Source organism: Cydia amplana, chromosome 5 (genome assembly GCF_948474715.1).
Source record: "Cydia amplana chromosome 5, ilCydAmpl1.1, whole genome shotgun sequence".
NCBI classification, from domain to species: Eukaryota; Metazoa; Arthropoda; class Insecta; order Lepidoptera; family Tortricidae; genus Cydia; species Cydia amplana.
The window spans coordinates 314,133-333,731 of record NC_086073.1 but is presented as its reverse complement, the minus strand read 5'-3'; the positions used below and the strand labels follow the sequence as shown (position 1 = coordinate 333,731).

General features: G+C 38.0%; 1 protein-coding gene across 9 annotated transcripts in view; it reads right to left on the bottom strand.

Annotated features, from left to right (window-relative positions):
* The window catches only part of LOC134647786 (voltage-dependent L-type calcium channel subunit beta-2), a 197,056-nt gene extending 177,878 nt beyond the window's left edge, over positions 1 to 19,178 (bottom strand). For 3 of the 9 annotated variants that reach the window (XM_063502098.1, XM_063502102.1, XM_063502104.1), the window contains exons 1-2: positions 19,036 to 19,178; positions 14,931 to 15,037 (exon numbers count right to left, since the gene is read on the bottom strand). In XM_063502098.1, the coding sequence (XP_063358168.1) occupies positions 14,931 to 14,993 (63 nt within the window). In that variant the 5' untranslated portion in view covers positions 14,994 to 15,037; positions 19,036 to 19,178. The remainder of the gene's footprint in view (positions 1 to 14,930; positions 15,038 to 19,035) is intronic. The other 6 variants (XM_063502096.1, XM_063502101.1, XM_063502103.1 and 3 more) reach the window with 4 other exon arrangements.
* Between the last annotated feature and the right edge of the window lie 421 nt (positions 19,179 to 19,599).

Here is a 19,599-nt window from a genome sequence, read left to right as displayed (position 1 = left end):
ATATTCGTAAGCAAATCTTTGTCATTAAAATATTTAAGAAATACTTATTAAACTATTCAGTTCTATTCCCAGGAAAGGCGGGCGAGCATTCCGTAGCAAAATTACAGTAAATCAAAAAACGAACAGAGCTAGTCCGCATAGCATTACTAATAACAGTAAAACATTTGAAACCGCTAAAGAACAATCCGCGTTTCGACCGCCATTTTCGGATTTAATTGACTTAGAAAAATGTTCGGAATAATTTCTATGGGAGAATATTTAGCTATCTTTTGAAAGCACCACTGGACGTTGGGCCTAACTATTTAAGGTTACGTTTCGAGTGAGGAAACAATTGTTATGTTGAGTATTATATACATTTTGTTTTGTTTAGTTTCTTTTGGTGAATGTCACACTGTCTCGTTTCCGCGTCGAATTGTTTCGAGAAATACGTTTGGCCATAATAGGTTTAATCAAAGGTATAGAAGTGACAGCAATTTAGTTACAAAAATATATGACAATTTAGTAAAAGCATAGTCATGTAGAAAAGAGGTTTGTTATACACATTATAATTTTAGGATAATTTATCGTAATTTAAAAACTGACTGAAAAAAACCAAGATTTTCGCTCTTATTTTTTCGAAAAAAATGTAGAAATGAAAATATTAGGAACTAAAAAAAACTACTGCACGTAACAAACAAAAAAATATAGACGAATCAAACCATTTTATTAAAATAATATTCGTGCTCGGTAAATTTGCATAAAGACAGTTAACTCAACCTTCGGAAATCGACTAAGCGTCCAAATTTCTAAGAAAACATTTACAGGATAAGGTTCCAAGTCCAGTTCGCCACAAAATAAAACTGTGGCCTTCCTAACGCGAACAATAGCTGACTTTTTATCAGACTAACTGGCCGGAATGTAGAAGGAGTACCGCATAATGAGTCCGCCAAATTTATTACATAGCCTTTACCTTTCCGAGAACAGTGGAATAATTCGCGGCGGATGCCATGCGCCCGCGCAAACTTCTAAAAACAAACCTGCACTATCTCGATCGCACTCGAGCGTGGAACGAAAGAGGAAGAGGGATAGATAAAGTATGTTGATGAAATAGGATTGTTGTCGGCTCCCGTGTAACTGTGAGGGAAAGAATACAAAAGGTCTTTTGTCTACAGGGTGTCAGGAGCACAGAACCTCTTTAATATGTTCTGTGGTCAGGAGATTGTTATTTTAATAATTTCGCCTAATCACCATTTCAGATATCTACAATTCTACATTATGCAAGTTTAGAAAAATTGTATGATATAATGTAATTGTAGATTGATCGACGAACTTACTACGCAAACTTAAGAAATTACAACACAGATTAAAGCAAAAACATTACTTTGCTATCTGCGAAATAATACCGCGCTAGTCAATCAGTCATACCCACGTACTAGCTTATTTTTCGTTATTTATATTTCGTTATTTGCCGTTGCGGGACGCCAGATCATCAACATCTTCAGCATCTCGCGATGACGCCTCGTAGAGAGGCAAGAGAGGCGTCCACAAGTGTCGAGTTTTGTACTTTTGATGGTGATTTGCGTATTTGCGTATTTATTTTCGCGGTGGGAGGGAGAGAACATTAATTGCACCCACAAAATAGGGAAGTAAGGTACTTACCTATAACGGGTAACCACGAATTGACTCGCACGTTATTATCTCGCGGATTAGCAAAGTAATGTTTTTGTTTTAATTAGATTATATAGATTTCCGTAAAGTAATTCTTGATTATATAAATAATTCCTAACTGAATTAAAATCCATCCTGTAGTCGACCTTGTATTGGGTCCTATGGCTATTCTTACGTAAGAAGCTGATGGGAGATAAGTGAGGGTTTTATAGGATCATTATCTGCGGGACGCTGCGGGGCTCGGCTCGGGATAAATAAGCAATGGCCATTGAAACGCGTTTAATTGCAAACGGGTAAGTATTTCGGACACTGCACACTTTATTACGTGTTTATTGACAGTAGGTACTAATCGTAAAACTTTCTTTTGTGATTGAAATGTTTTTTTTACAGTTCTTTTCCGATTTTTTTTTAATGATTACCTGCCATAGGTGAACATGTATTTTTCCTCAGTCTGCCGTTGACCACCAACTCTCTAAAGGGTTCGAAACGTCGGAATATATTTTAAATTCATTATACGCTATATAATATGTTTATTTATATGGTTTTATTACATGAGTAACCATCGCGGTAACCGAAGACAATATTTGATTACATACCTATGTCAATTACCCACTTTTTTGTGAACAAAGCAACAAGCATCTAAATCCAAACACAATATAAGCTATTTTTAGCATCATTTTCAATAAAATATTTAATATCTATTTTTGTACAAATCCAGTTTCGTATCACAGGATATGACTGAGTTCATTAGCATCAGGGCCGGATTAACCCTAAGGCAGAGTAGGCAACTGCCTATGGGCCCCGCCGCGGCTAGGGGGCCCCGCCTCGGCTAGGGGGCCCGGCGGCCCCGCGCGCGTCAAAAAAATGTGTTTGCCAAGTTTGGCACATGGCCAAAATTCATTAATAATTTTTTATGTTACCTACTTATACCTACCTAATGTCCAATATCAGTTTCTCAGACACACAATCATCAAATGATTATATAAATTATGTTATTTTATAGCTTTTAAAGACTGTAAATCGAGCTCGAATTTCAGGCTCCCGAGGACCTAAAACTTCATTAATGAAACTTCGGCCCTCCGAGTAACTCTTGTATGAGACATATATTATTGTTGAGTAACATTTGACGATTGGTTCGTATCAGAGCGCTGCTTTGATTCATTGATTTCAGAAGCTTAGCCTTTTGCCTCGCATGAAAGCTCACCTCGCTGGTTATAAGTACGCTTCGGGCTTGTTAAGTATGTGGAGATTGCTGAGCTCGACCTTCAGCCTCACTTTTTACCTCAATTTTTGGTTCGCCTACCAAATCTCTTCTTCAGCTTAGCCTTTGGCCTCGCTGCGCCAAGCTCGGCCTGCGGTCTCGCTTTTTAATACAATGGACATTGGTTGTCGTCTGTGATCTAGCTGAGCTTATCCTGAAGCACGGCTTTGACCTCGCATGAAACCTCACCTCACTGGGTAACTTCGGATTTTTAGGCCTTTTTAACACGCTTTCACAATTTTTTCACAAAAAATTTCGCGCTCGCTGCGCTCGCGATTTTAATTACTTTTCCGAGTTACCCTGTACTTACATGCTAGTTTGACTGGTTAATGAATAATCATTTAAACACATGTAAAATCTTTATTATTAGGTTAATTTTAATCATGTGGCTCATATGGTCGGACAATCGCTGTTCAGCCTCGCAAAATATTTAACTACTTATTGAGAAAAAAGAGCTCTCCCCACACTGGACGCAAGGAGGAATCGGCAAAAACGAATAAAAAAAACCTTTAGTCCACGCAAGAGCGAAAAAAACATTCGACATGTTCGGATCGGCTCAACCGACACCTGAAGGTTGAAATTAAAACCGCAAACTTACTTGCCTGTACTGAACAACTGAACTTATGTATGCAGAATTAACTGTACGGGGGCCCCGAGCATTGCACTGCCTAGGGGCCCCGAGATGCTTAATCCGGCCCTGATTAGCATCCCTAACATATAAGGCCCATAATAATAAAACCCATATACAACTCCAACATTAATATTCACCAAAAGCCATTCACCATTCACATCCATTCACTCATCTCAATGAATGGATCAGCGTATGCGCAATGAGCAAACACTTCACTCCAAAAAGTCGTATATGACTTCCAAATGTAAACATAGTTAAGTCATTCAATAAGCGATTGATGTCGTGACGTTATTCTAAAAGGTCGTAAGTATGTACTAGATATTAGGGGAGTTGAGTCATTGTTGAGGAGTGAAAGAACGATATCAGTGGGTCAGAGCGGCGCCCACGCAGCCACGCCCCCTCCCGCCGACCCCTCCCCGTAATGAGATATTAAATATTCTTATACTGTGTATGTACATACATATAATACTATAGGAAACTCCATCAACACATATTTGCTCTTGAAATGTCTAAGTATAGTAAAACATTGATGCATTCGTGATGTCAGCGTCTTTTTATTTATTAAGTAAGTAGGTAAAGTATAACACAACATTCATAACTTCACATATGCAAGGGTAAAGTTCTTGGAACTAAGAGCTCTGAATAAGTGCTTGAAATTATTACAGTTGCAAATATTTTTCCAGCTAGTCATTGCTTCTAAAATAACTCTACTTGGTATTGTAAAAAGAACACGAGTATCTGCGGTCATTTATAACGTAGGAAATAGGTAATATTATATAATAAAATGGTTTTGATTTGGTATGGCTTTATGTCGTGTTTTTTTTCAAGTTTAGGTACTCGTAACAGTCGTAGCAGTCGTAACGTTGTATGTCTTTTTAGGGTTCCGTAGCCAAATGGCAAAAAACGGAACCCTTATAGATTCGTCATGTCTGTCTGTCTGTCTGTCTGTCCGTCCGTATATCACAGCCACTTTTTTCCGAAACTATAAGAACTATACTGTTGAAACTTGGTAAATAGATGTATTCTGTGAACCGCATTAAGATTTTCACACAAAAATAGAAAAAAAACAATAAATTTTGGGGGTTCCCCATACTTAGAACTGAAACTCAAAAATTTTTTTTTCATCAAACCGTGTGGGGTATCTATGGATAGGTCTTCAGCCCCCCCCCCCCCCCCCTTGTAACTTCTAAAATAAGAGAATGATAAAACTAAAAAAAATATATGATGTTACATTACCATGCAAACTTCCACCGAAAATTGGTTTGTTACTTGTACGTAACAGTAGGTAATAGATATCTTAACTTTCAAGTCACCTGTTCTCACTTCGTGGTATTCAATAATTGTGAATCAAGGTAAACCATAAAACCAATTAATTTGTGGTTATTTTTCTAAGAACCCCACGTTTGGGCATGACCGTTTATTGACTACATTGCCGTGTATTCAAAAGTAACAACATATAATGATATGTATTGTATTTAATACGTTCTAGTATTGTTTGACTTGAATGTTGTAATTGCAAATTTGCGTACCTATTGGAATTTTAATAGGTTTAACCCGGAAAGGTGATTCTCTCTTAAGACGAATTCGGAATTTCCTTTTTTATAGATTGTATATTTACCTACCCTCTACTACATTTAAGTTGGGTGAGTGTGTTCGTATACGACCTATACTTACTTCGTAGCATTATGAAAGCAACTAACGTCACCTTAGTCCTTAGTACAGATTACAAAATAAAAGTAAGAGTAACCCTGTCTACCTGTTAGCTCTTAACACAGACAAGACATCCTGTAGACTGAGCATAGTAACGCTACCCCCTCTGCCACTTATACGGTAGTTTTACTCCATCTTCGATCTTCGGTCAATCCCGTGCCGTGATTGGTCCGTGTCTTTGAACGGACCAATCACGGCACGGGATTCGCTCACCTCGTCCCCCCGCACCCCTGTATTTTTGGCAGCATCGGTTTCATGAAATAATTGCTCTAAACTCAGTCTAGAGGATTCCTAGTCTACTCTTAACGCTTATATGAAAGGCATAGTAATATTTTGAGGAGGAAGGACATAAGATAGTTCTTATCAATCATCATCATCATTCTAGGTAGACCAAGTGGCGAGAAAAAGCTAGTAGAAAGATCAAAAAATAATGAGATACTCGACCTCGTTTATTCACGAAATATGACCAATATAATAGAAAAGTTTGCTACGGGTTGGCGGAGAGAATTATTTTAATTAAACAAAGAGTTAACAAGAAACTAAATTTAATACTTACTTTTTTATTACTGTTTTATTTTTAGGTTTAAAGAATTTTATTACTCATAAGAATATTACAATTCACTTACATGAGTTAACATTACTTATACTAAGAAGTAAGAGTTATGTGCAAATTTATTAAGTGTTTCCAAAATATAGACAAGAAAATATATATGTAGGTAGGTAGACATTTTTTATTATTTAGCCCGCAGCGACTTACACAAGTAAGTACGCGAGCACATTAGATTAGTTTAATCAGCTGCGCGAGCGCAGGCGCGAGGTCTCAGGCTAACCAGAACTGCAGATCGCGGGATGGGTAGCGACTATGTGTAATTAGAGATCATGGTTACTAAGCTAGCTCAGGCGCGCCATTAACTTGCCCGCGCTCGGCAGGCGATCAGAATAGTGCATAGCGATAACAACTAGTCAGTATCATAGCTTATAAAACAGAGGATGTACTTATAACTAAACAAACATTTTGGTATGTATTTTAATAAATTAATTTAGATTTTATATTTCAGTGTTAAATATTGAATACTTGAGGTACATATTATATTATATTCACTTTGCATTATTTATTAAAGTTAAGAGAAGCTATTTTTGTCAATAACGTTCTTTTATTTATTTATATTAATATTGAGAGTTAATTCATATTATTGCGACATGTTTTATTAACAAAAAAAAATGATTTGTATTGAGCTTGTAATGTATTATTTTATTAAATAGTTTATTTAATGGTTTTTATGTAATATATTTTTAAAATGTTTCTAATAGTTATATGAATTATTTGTATTAAGGTTATTTAAAACATGATGTTTAAGTAATTTTTTAAAAGTGGTATTCGATTTAGCATCTTTTATAGTATTTGGTAATTTGTTGTATAAATGACCACCTTCGTAGAGTAAGCTCTTTTTCCCGTAATTAGTGCGTGGGGTCCGGAGTATTAGGTTGTTAGCGTTTCTCAATTTCATTTTTTGTACATTGTGCTTTTTAGTGAAAGTTATCTGGATATGCAGGTCCTTTCGCATGATTTTGCGGATTAGTAGACAGGTGTAATATATGTAGGTCTGGTTGATGTTCATTATTTTGGTCTCTTTATAGATTTTAGATGTAGGTGTTAAATGGTTGTATTTGAAGAGAACTTTTATTAACTTATTTTGTGACCTCTGTAAGCTGTTCATATGGGTAGCGGCAGCTGAACCCCATATTTCGATAAGATAGTCTATATGAGGTTTTACCAATGAGTTGTAGATTGTATAACAAATTTGTTTTGGAAGACATCGGGCTATACCACGTAAAGCTCCAGTAAGCGAAGTTATTTTAGCTCGAATTTTTTCTATGTGGGTTTTCCAAGTAAGTTGTTTATCAAGTATAAGGCCCAGGTATTTTTCATGGTCGACTCTATTTATGCTTTGGTTGTTTATTTTTAAGGTCTCGCTAAATTGAAGTTTCTTGTTTTTTGGAGCAAATATTATATAATTTGTTTTGTTGACGTTGATGGTTAGTAAATTTCTTTGGAACCAGCTGTTTAGTAAATTCAGATCAGCCTGTGCCTCGTTTATCAAATCCTGCATAGAGTTGCCAAAATAAAAAAGACTGGTATCGTCAGCATATAAGGTTACATCACCCCTTAGGCCAATTTCGTGTATATTGTTTATGTAAACAAGGAAAAGTAATGGTCCTAAAATTGACCCTTGGGGGACGCCAAATGTTACTGGAAAGGGTTTACTCTCACACTGGCCAATCTTTACTATTTGTTTCCGGTTTGAGAGATAGGACTCGAACATTTTATAGGCGGTGCCTTTGACGCCAATGTCGCTTAATTTTTGGAGAAGTATTTTGTGGCTAACGGTGTCAAAGGCTTTTTTTAAATCGATAAATACCCCCAGTGCTACTTTCTTCTGATCTATTGCAACTTTAATTTTTGTAACTAGATCTACCGTTGCTGTAAGAGTATTTGATTGCGGCCGAAACCCGTACTGTTTCTCGTATAGAAAATTTATTGATTTTAGGTAACTTTCAAAACGGCTTCGAATTACAGTTTCTATAACTTTGGATAGAATGGGCAGTACCGAGATTGGTCTATAGTTTCCAGGGTCTATTTTAGTGCCAGATTTATATATGGGTGTTACTTTAGCGACTTTGAGACTATCAGGAAAGGTGCCAAGTTCCAGACATTTGTTGAAGCAATTTACTAATTCGTTAACAATAAGGCTTTGTATACATTTTACAGCTTTAGTAGTAACGCCATCTAGTCCTGAGCTAGTGTTATTATTTAATTTATTTATGATTTTATTAATTTCATTGGTCGTAGATGGCCTATATTCACAAAGTTCGTGATTCAGTGTAAGGAGTTTAGAAGTATACCCATTATCTTGTTTATTCGTTATTTTGTTAGCTAATACTGTTCCTATTGTAGAGAAGTACTCGTTAAAGGAATCACAAATTTCACTTAGATCAGTCACAGTCCCCACTTCTGTCTGAAGCTTTTTAGGTACCTGCTCGTTCTTCAGTTTATTTTTGGATAAATTATTTATTAATGTCCACATTTTAGAGGAATTCCCTTTGCAATCAGTAAATGCGTTGTGGTAATATTCACTTTTAGCCCTTTGTATTTTTCTAGTTACTTCGTTCCTTTTTTTAATAAATTTTTCTTCCTTTTGTTTGTCACTTAAGTTATTTTTATGTTCACGCCACAACATGTTTCGCTGATTTATTCCATTGAGTATGTCTTTATTTATCCAGTCTTGTCTGGGCGGATTTAGTATTTTAGTCTTCTTTGTTTTACAGGCTTGTACGCTGGTAAGTATTCTTTTTTCCAGGTTGGTGTATTCGTAGCTTTCATTTGTCGTATTGTCCTTGTTAATTGTTTCGTATAGTTTTTTGTAATCAATGGCATCATATTTTATTCTCTCTGTCAGACTTGGTTTACAGTTTGTAATTTCTAGGTATATTTGTTTGTGGTCTGACATCGGTGATTCGATTATTGCCATATGAAAGTCATTTTGGAGTAAGTTTGTACAGATGTGATCTATTATGGATTTATTTGAGGTAGTTTCACGTGTTGCATAACTCTTATCAATTTTGTTTAATATTCTGTAGCCATTTTCTTCTAGTAGTTGTCTATATTCATTAGTAGTTCGATCGGACTCCAATAAGTTCAAATTGAAATCGCCGAAAATAATACTCCTATTTGATGTTAATAGCTGATCTGTGAGATTGTCAAAGAATATTGTGGTATTCACGCGTTCCGGCTTTCTATATACTGCTCCAATATTTAATGCGGTTTTTTCAAGATTGATCTGAAGAAAATGGTTTCCATGTAATTCTTGGTCTTTTATATGGCTGTGTTTGAGATTGTTATGTGCGAAAATAGAAACACCCCCACCTTTAGTACCCGTCCTGTAGTTATAATAGTGAGTATACTCTGGTATTTGTATAACTTTGATTTCGTCCTCAGATTTTAGCCATGTTTCCGTTAGTATGATGAGGTGTATGATGCAGTTGAATGATTTAATGACACATTTTAGCTCGTCTAACTTTCCAGGCTTCACGATGCTCCGAACATTCGCATACAAGCACTTTAGGGACTTCTTGTTGGTGGATATAGATTCGTAATTATCTGTTTTTTGATGTGAAATATTATCTTTAAGTTTATTTTCAGAGGATAAGGCACTTGGAGTAGAGTTGTTTCGAGTAGTTTTTAGTTTTTTGACACATTTTCGATGATTTTAGGCACTCCTTTGATGTATTTAATAGCCAAGTTAGCTTCACCCATTGCAGTCCTGTCTGTTATTTCTTTTTTGAGTTTTTTAAAGTAGAGCTGCTGCTCCCTGGTCTGATCACAGTATATTTTTATAGAATTATTGTCTAAAGTACCTCTATTTCGTAGGATGTTTAAAGCATGATCTTTTGTTGGGAAACATACTTTCAAGGGTCGAGTTTTATCTGATTTGTACTTACCCAGTCTCTTTGTTTCTATTTGTTGATCAAAATCTGGTAAAATTTTGGTAACTATCTTAAGCACTTCCTCTAGATCTTGCGATGACCTTTCGGTGTGGGTGGTAGCGGATGGCTCAGATATGCCTTCAATTATAATATTCTTCTGTCTCATAAATCGCTCTTGGGCTTCTGCAATCACGTCTTCTCGCGAATCGTTGGATACGCTTGGTTCAGCTGATTGGGCTTGTTGAAGCTGAAACACATTTTTTTCTACGACATTTAATTTATCTTGTGTACTGTTATTCTGTATTCTGTGGTTCGAAACTTCTTCTTCAATGTTTTTTTGTTCTGCTGCTAAATTTTCTATTGCTGTTTGGTTACTTTTTAGTTCGTCTTTAATTGTTGTAATATCCCGAGACACTTTATCTATGGCTTCAGTTTGTCTGGCACTGGTTATCTTAGCACTTCGCATGAGCTCCATCATCTCAGTCATCTGTTTACGTATTTCTGATAGCTCATTCATAATGTCTTCATCGCTATTTGTGTGTTTTCGCTTGAAGCAGCGCGGCACCATATTTGCATTTTCACTTTGTTCTGGCGCTGTATCTAATGTATCTAAGTTGGGGTTGGAGCCACTTAGACTACTTCCGTCTGGAGAGCGTACAGTTTTCATCGTCCCGGTAGCTACAGTGGACTCGCTGAATAGCTGTTCTGTGTATTTTTGCACACCTTCGGCCGAAGCGGCTACGAGCGAAGCCGAGAGTCGTAGCGGCACAGGGCACTTATGAAGTAACTACAAACACTGACTTTAAGGTAATTTGATATCTATGTCTTTAGTTTTAAGTATCAGATTGCATTGTACGGTATTAAAATATTTTTAATAAATTTGCACGACACGTCCGACACTTGTGCTCGCCAAGCGCCAATTTCTTTTTTTAGATTATTATTCTATTAATTATTATTATTGATATTGTGTTGTGACGATCTTTTTGTGAATGCATTTTATTTTGACATGTAAAATTTAATGTACATTTTCAATAAGAAATAAATTAATCTAATCTAATCTCTCTAGGTACGTCAAGCTGTGCTTTCATGACCATGACAGTTAACCCGATCACTGGCGCGTCCACTTTTCTACAATAAAAGTTATCGACGCCCGCCGTTAACACGTCCACAGAGGCGTGGGTGGCAGCCTGGCAGATCGCGAATATTCTAATTGATAATTTTCTGTCTATTTGTTAATAGAGGTTTTACTATACACAACGTTAAAATGTCTTGTAGGAATCTGTACCGGGTCTCTAATGTTTCCCATAAAGTTTTCAGTCATAATGTATTGTTTGTCCGCATTTTCGTTTGTCATAATTTGGTTTTTCTCAGAAATGCGTAACTTTTCAGAAATTTCATACAACAAACCTAACCTAATCTAACCTGTCTATAGGATAACCTTACGAAAATCCTGACAAGTTAACGGTTTCAGAATTATGACTAGTGATAATCTGACAATCGTTAAGTCCATTATGTTATGACCTTATGACTTTCAATAATTACGTCAAACATAGGCGTCCGTTCTGTACCTCATAAGGAAAGAACCACTATGCGTCTGTCTGTCCGTCTGTCACGCCAATACGGTTGATTTGCAGTAGGTATATGAAGCTGTGATTGCGATCGCGTGTCGTCCACAATTTCGAGATAACTTGCCCGCCCGGCGCGTGCGTAGCCAATTATTCTGTACTCATCGGACAAGACCATGGATTTTTTTGTTCACCGAGGACAGGCCGGTCGCGGGCTCAAATACTTACACCAGTACGAGAGACCTCACACTGGCATTTTTTGAGCGTCGCGGCGTCTAGTCTGCGCTATGGAAAATGGTGTCGCTGCGCAGTTGCGTCAAGCAGCAGCCAGTTGACTAGAAGCAGACATTAAACTCGTCTAAGTTTATCATTTCGTTTATAATTTTTAGCTTGTAATATTTTTATTATTTTAGGGTATGTATCGCCTTAGTTACCTGATAATAAACTAGTGGCTCTGTGAGCTGTAGACCTCGCGAGCAGAGCTTAAAACTGAATAAATGTATGGCAAAAATATTTATTAAAATATGGGTATATTAGGTACAGTACATGTAATATAAACAAAAAATTAAAAACGACATAAAGCTACAAACAAAAATTAAACGAATACGCTTAACCCGCGCTTGATAAATAAAAAATACAAAATTTTAAATTTTTTCTTAATAAAAAAATTAAATAAAAAACAACTATACGAAATTTAAGTATAAAAAAAATACAAAAAGTTATGTAGCAGTATACAGTTACTGGGGATGGAACCAGGGACCTCCCGATGCAAACAAAATAAGCGAACGTTTGCAAAATACGCCATTATAGTTCTTACTGAAGCTGACGAAATTTAGCTACTCATTCTCAAGTAAAAACTAAATATCTAAATACCGCCAAAACCAGCGATACAAATTTTCTGAATTTTTGGCCATTTAATCTATAAACATATCTCAAAAAGAAAAAACTCTTATGATACCGATACGACTATTAAATTTGTTTAGGCGGGAGCTATCACGACTCCGCCATTTTGAAAAATTTCCAAAAACCGGATCGACAAAAAAAAATTATTTAGTCATAGAATTCGGTCACAAAATTTCACGAAAATCGGTTAAGAATTGCGATCTGTAGAGGAGAACATCCGGACATACAAAAGCAAAATGCCCGAGTCAAAACGAAGACCTTCGCTACGCTTCGGTCAATAATAGTTAATTTAATCTAATTTTTAATTTATCATGCGTTAACACCTAAGTAACGTATGGCCACTTTCATCCATATATATGTCGGAGGCAGATCGTAAAATCGGCCATATCGAGATATTCCTAGGCATACCATGAAACGCCGCCATTTCATGATCTGACCAGCGACTACCAGCCATATCGTTCAAACATCAACGTTTGACGATTTGCCTAGCGACGTTTAGGCATATCAAATAAGTAGGGCGTGATATTCCTAGGTATATCATGAAACGCCGGCATTTCATGATCTGCCTAGCGCGACCATCAGCCATATCGTGCAAACTCAAGGGGTGATATTCCTAGGCAGATCATGAAACGCCGGCATTTCATGATCTGCCTAGCCACGACCAGCCATATCGTGCAAACCTCAAGGGGTGATATTCCTAGGCAGATCATGAAACGCCGGCATTTCATGATCTGCCTAGCGCGACCACAAGCCATATCGTGCAAACCTCAAGGGGTGATATTCCTAGGCAGATCATGAAACGCCGGCATTTCATGATCTGCCTAGCGACGACCAGCCATATTGTTCAAACCTCAAGGGGTGATATTCCTAGGCAGATCATGAAACGCCGGCATTTCATGATCTGCCTAGCGACGACCAGCGATATCGTGCAAACCTCAAGAGGTGATATTCCTAGGCAGATCATGAAACGCCGGCATTTCATGATCTGCCTAGCGACGACCAGCCATATCGTGCAAACCTCAAGGGGTGATATTCCTAGGCAGATCATGAAACGCCGGCATTTCATGATCTGCCTAGCGACGACCAGCCATATCGTGCAAACCTCAAGGGGTGATATTCCTAGGCAGATCATGAAACGCCGGCATTTCATGATCTGCATAGCGCGACCATCAGCCATATCGTACAAACCTTAATGGGTGATATTCCTAGGCAGATCATGAAACGCCGGCATTTCATGATCTGCCTGGCGACCACCAGTCATATCGTGCAAACCTCAAGGGGTGATATTCCTAGGCAGATCATGAAACGCCGGCATTTCATGATCTGCCTAGCGACGACCACCAGCCATATCGTGCAAACCTCAATGGGTCATATTCCTAGGCAGATCATGAAACGCCGCCATTTCATGATCTGACCAGCGACTACCAGCCATATCGTTCAAACATCAACGTTTGACGATTTGCCTAGCGACGTTTAGGCATATCAAATAAGTAGGGTGTGATATTCCTAGGTATATCATGAAACGCCGGCATTTCATGATCTGCCTAGCGCGACCATCAGCCATATCGTGCAAACTCAAGGGGTGATATTCCTAGGCAGATCATGAAACGCCGGCATTTCATGATCTGCCTAGCGACCACCAGCCATATCGTGCAAACCTCAAGGGGTGATATTCCTAGGCAGATCATGAAACGCCGGCATTTCATGATCTGCCTAGCGACGACCAGCCATATCGAGCAAACCTCAAGGCTCAAAAGGAACGTTAACTTGTATTAAAAGGTACGATCTGGCAACACTGGACTCGGACGCAGCGCCATATAGAATGCAGCGCCACCAGTGGCAAAAAATGCAATTATTTTACGATGCGATCGGTATGAATGAAGCTAGGAATTCGACGAATACATTGCTCCCATCGATCTGCCGAATCTTTTATAAGACAGATCGTGATATGCCTGAGTTAATTTTAGTCAGATCATGAAATGGCGGCGTTTCATGATATGCCTAGGATTATCTCATCAATTATTTTACGATGCGCCCGGTATGAAGCTAGGAATATCAACGAATACATTGGTCTGACCGATCTGCCGCCTCTTTTATAAGGCAGATCGTGATACGCCTGGGTTAATCTTAGTCAGACCATGAAATGGCGGCGTTTCATGATATGCCTAGGAATATCTCGATATGCCCGATTTTACGATCTGCCGCCGACATATATACGCCAACATCCTACGGCCTAATAGTTTCATCTAATCTCTCGTGATTTCATTATTTTATTTAAACGTCTGCAACTCAAATTGATTGGGTATAATTACTCTGTAGACAAGTTTTGTTTCTGTGACGCGTATTTGTTTTCGATTGATTGAGATTTAGAAGAGTTTTTTTTTCATAATTTAACATAATATCAAGATATAGGTACTATAGGTAGGTACGCAAGTGTAAATTGTTTCAGAGCTATGAAGCCCACAGTGAGGGCACTGTAACATTTAGATAATTTTGTATACAGTTACCTCGCAAATGACCAAGAGTCATTTAAACGAAGTCAACTTCCTGTTAATGACGTATTCGGGTGGTACCCGAAAGCCTCAAGTAGAATATTCAGAGCTTTCCTCGATTTCGACATTAGCAGCGTCGTATAGAGTTCGATGCCGCCGACGCTCGGGTGTCCCTAGTATAGTAGGGTGGCAGTGAGACCTTGTGAGGTATCCCTAGGATCCTCGGAGCTGCATACCTGGTGCCGGTTAGAGCGGTGGTGGCGCGGGTCGCGGGGCTCGGCCGGGCGCGCCACGCTCATGCCGCAGCGCCGCCCCGCATACCCGCCGCGGCCCGGGCGCCGCGCTGTGGGCAGTTCAATCATGATTATACAGTAAATGTATGTCATTATGGATTGACACTGGGATGTGGACAAGATAATATTGAGTACTATTATAAAGGTAAAAGAGTCCGTCTAAGCTAAATAAGTATGCACCTTGCACCATAGATGCTGTCGCTTGCCAAGTTGATGCAATGTAACTTAGCTTATGGACTTTTCAAGTTCATGGAAAATTGGACATTGTTCTAGGTTGATATAAAATTATGAACAAAACATCAAAACGCAGACATTTAATACCTACTAGTATCCAAAATTCACTCTGATGTTTATGGTCATAATAATTATTATAACTATTTATAACTTACCCGAGAATCATCTCTCAACTATCCTAAAAATCTCTTTTATTTAAAGAATGGGTTAGAAATTACAAGGAAATGCTGGCTAAATTGAAAATCTAACTATCCGATAATCCCAATTAACCTAAATTATATAAATATTACCTAAATATGATCACATGTTCTGCCTCAACTTTAGACCCCTGAAAATAACTGTAGCTGGAACCAGGTATTGATTATTCTTATTTAATTTTAGCTAATTGGGTGACCTGTTATACTTCTGTGTGGCAATTTTAGACACTTAAATACAAAAGTTCATCAAGTAAATTAACAATTAGGTACAGTTTTGACCCATTTCCCCAAAGCTTCACCATATAAATAGGTAATATACTGATTCAAAAATCATTATATTTGTATTTCTATTCACTGCATTCGAGCGCCAAACTACCTCGACAGAAATGGGTGTGCCTTTCATCCCTTGATTAACATTGTACTATTTAACATTTCCATGGAATGTAGTTTATATATATACACCTATGCACACCGGCTACGTGTGCGTAGTAGTACACGTGTGCGTGTGCTACAATATCAGAGACGTGCACACGCCACGCAAGCAGTGCGCTGTCTCTTACAAGGATCCGTATATTACAACACGCAAACGCATCTGCTGTGCACACGCCTTTATGAACTATGGCATATGCCAGATATATGAAACCAAATCAAGTAGAAACATTTTTCATTGTCACAAAACTTTTAAAATCGAACGTTTCCCTATGTGCTAAATACCTCCAACTGTGACCCAGCGCCATTTATTACCATTAATCCAACCACATGTCCACAGAAAACGTCCAATTTGCATCCAAATCGTCGACGAAACGATAAACAATCGGAAAATAATGAAATACACATACAAATTATGCTCTTATGTTCACAAGGGCCTCAATGTGGATATTACTTTACTAGTTTACGCATTATCGTTTAACATATTCGTTCATATTTGAAAATTCAACCTTGCCTAAAGGTAACATAGTCGAAATTTCAAGTTTAATTCTTAATGGGATATGAGGATGAGGACGCTCGTGAAAATTCCCTAAGCAACTTTCTCACAATCGTATAATTTTAGTTTCCGACTGTAAAATTGAGCATTAACTTAAGTAATTAAAGTCCAAATTCATCAATTGTTATGCGTGATTTATCCAACGGATAGCTTCATTTTTATTCGGAAATTGTTGACCCGGTAATCAGAGGCTGGCGACACTCACAAACTAAGACTTAATGTATTAAATAGGCCTTATTTTAATGTAATAAAGTATAATATTAGTCAGTTGAGTATTTTTGATAGTAGGTATCACAGAGCGGAAAGACAACTTTCGAATGGTCAAAACGCACCGCTGTTAACCTACGGCCTCATGTATTATTCGCGTCATAAAAGCTCATTTCTAGCATAACTTGATCCATAAGCTCGTAGAAATTATACACAATTGGGATTCAGGCTTATAATAATGGTTTTCCTCTGATGATGAGCATTACAAGGAGGAGTTTAGGCTCGCCGCCCGTGCTTGTCACCTCACGATATATCACAAGTATTTGTTGGAAGTATCCGCTGATGTTAGCTTTCTATGTAGTGTGAAAGTTTAATTTTAGATAAATAAGTGCTGAATTACTTATTGTGACGTCTTCATTTTGAGGCCAAGTTGGACTAATAAGCATGTCGTTTGAGCTTTTCACACGAAATGCAGGAAACATAAAATTATTATTATATAAATTTATTTGTATAAGTATTCATTTTTCATCCTCCATATTGATAAAATGTGCCTTCTTATTGATACCCGCATTTTTTTAATCTTTTTTATTAAAATAAGTTTTGTCATTATCCTGTCCTAATAACCCTACGTCTGCTACGTATGCTCTTGGAAAATAGACCTTTTCACATTTAAAGATATAATTACATACTTACCTATACGATAAGTAGGTTATTACTAATTAGTTTATATTAAAATAATAAATATCATAAGATTCACAAGCTTAAGCAAGCCATGTATGCCATGATAAGTTCGTCTTTGTGTTTTATTTTTGTACGTTTGAAAATATATAATATATAATATAGATACGGTCCACAAAGTGCCAAAAATATGTATACTTACACCTTAACATATGGGCAATAAGGTCGTGTGTACATATTTCGGGACTTTGTTTGTATCGATATTTTTAAACGTGACTGTACCAACAATGAATGGTTTTACCTGCTAGTTGTTGTTACCATGCCGTTACATGCCTGCACTCCTGCAGTAGTATAGGTACTTAATAAGTAGAGTACATCATGCTCAAGTGCTTGTGCGCCAATTCTACTTTAAAAATTATCATGCATAATTTCATAGCAGTTTCTTCTTGCGACGTTAAAAAGTTGGTTTAATATATACGTGTCTCCTACGTTTCTTCCAGCAGGGAACTTTTTTTGTAAATTATTCAAAAAAAAAGACTTAAAGTTTTAAGCCTTTCCAATTGCATTCTAAATCCAAAACCCTCAGAAATCAGTGGTCATGTCTGCAAAGTGCATTCAACCCGCCGAGAGATGTCGTCTATCACCATCCTTCTCTAATTCACGAATTCAAATTTCAAATTTCCTTCGATTTTCAAACTTTACTTATAGTTCGATTTCCATCATGCCGTCCTCGTCACACGGGTGACCTCGAAATTGTCACATTGATAGGCCATCTCGCACCCTCGCCAAACTTAACTGGGCTGTTGACGATGGTGTTTGAGCCTTATGTTTATGGAATTAGAGTTGAGTTCGCGATGAGCGCAGGTCTTGCTGTAATGGGGCCGGTGCGACTGCAGCGCCGCGCGCAGGCTGGCGGGGAAATTGGTCAAGGTCACCGCCGTCATAGCGAAAATCGCTGCAGTTTACCGTTTATATGACTTCTTTAACACATCTAAAGCACTTTTATGCGAACTATCCTCAGATTTTTTTTGCTATCTACTTACCTGGTTCTTAATGTTTACAAGTAAATAGACATGTTATTTCAATAATTATAGATAAAAGGCAGATGTATCATATATTGCAAGTTATCTCGAAGCTGCTTTTTACCTGCCTAAATCATTATTGTTCAATGAAATCATAATCATCCATTTCTACAGTGAAATAAACAAAACACAAGTATTCGAAACTTCAAAAGTTTCTCCAATCTAAGTACATAAATCTAGCACGAACACAAGTACTTAAACTAATTCCTATTTGAGTGGGTAGTTAATTAACACCTGTTAATCTGCCACACGGCCCATTAAATGTAAGAAAACACATGACGCAGAGCGGGCCCAGCGCGCATGCGCGCGGAACCTCCCTTGTAATTCTATTAAAACATTTTCTACATTTTATACAATTACATCATTTAATTACCACGTAAACGTAAAACCTAAGCGATTCAAAAGCTTAAGTTTCACATGCATTCAATTGAAATAAAAATGTAGTTTTATGAAGATAATGTATGTAACAAGTCTGACAGATGCGAAACACTATAAGTTATTGATATTTCATGCTAGCGAAGAAAATTAAAGAAAGAAAAGACTTTAACTTGTCAAATTGAGATGCCAGATACCAACTGTGCCCTTACATGCGAGAAAACAGACGAAATTCATTCAATAACTAACTAAATGATACTCTATTCTAAACAACCCTCTACAATACTTACACTACACACAAATATCCACGTTAAAAACAGTTGTCACGTACAATAGCAATAGCAAATATCACCGCACTGATCGTCTCATCACACCACCGATGCACTTTTCCACGGATTTCCACGGCTTCAGCGAGGCTCTGCTGGTGCAGGGACGTCGCGCGCTGACATTTGTCATGTGCGGCGGCGCTCGGGGCCGCTCGGGCGGCGTCGGCCGCGCTCGGGCGGCGCCGGGCCGCCTCGGGCCGGCTCGTGGGGTAGGTTCGGGTATTGATCGGGCGCGGTCGGCGCCCGGCCGCCGGTCGCCGGTGGCGCCCTCGCCTGCTAATGAGAGCTGATGGCTGTCCATTATTTAGCAGCCTCCATCCAAGAGTGCGGTGCGAATTAATGGCGATTTTATTGATTTATTGTGCCGAAATTAAAGATTGATTGGAGTTCCCCGAGGAGGCTGCGGCATGCGTCCGCTTTATGGCTTCACGTGGTAGCTCACATGTGGCGGATATACTTACGTCTACCTATATGTAGGTAACGTAGGTATAACTGTCACATTCGTACACATCACCATTTCCTATCACT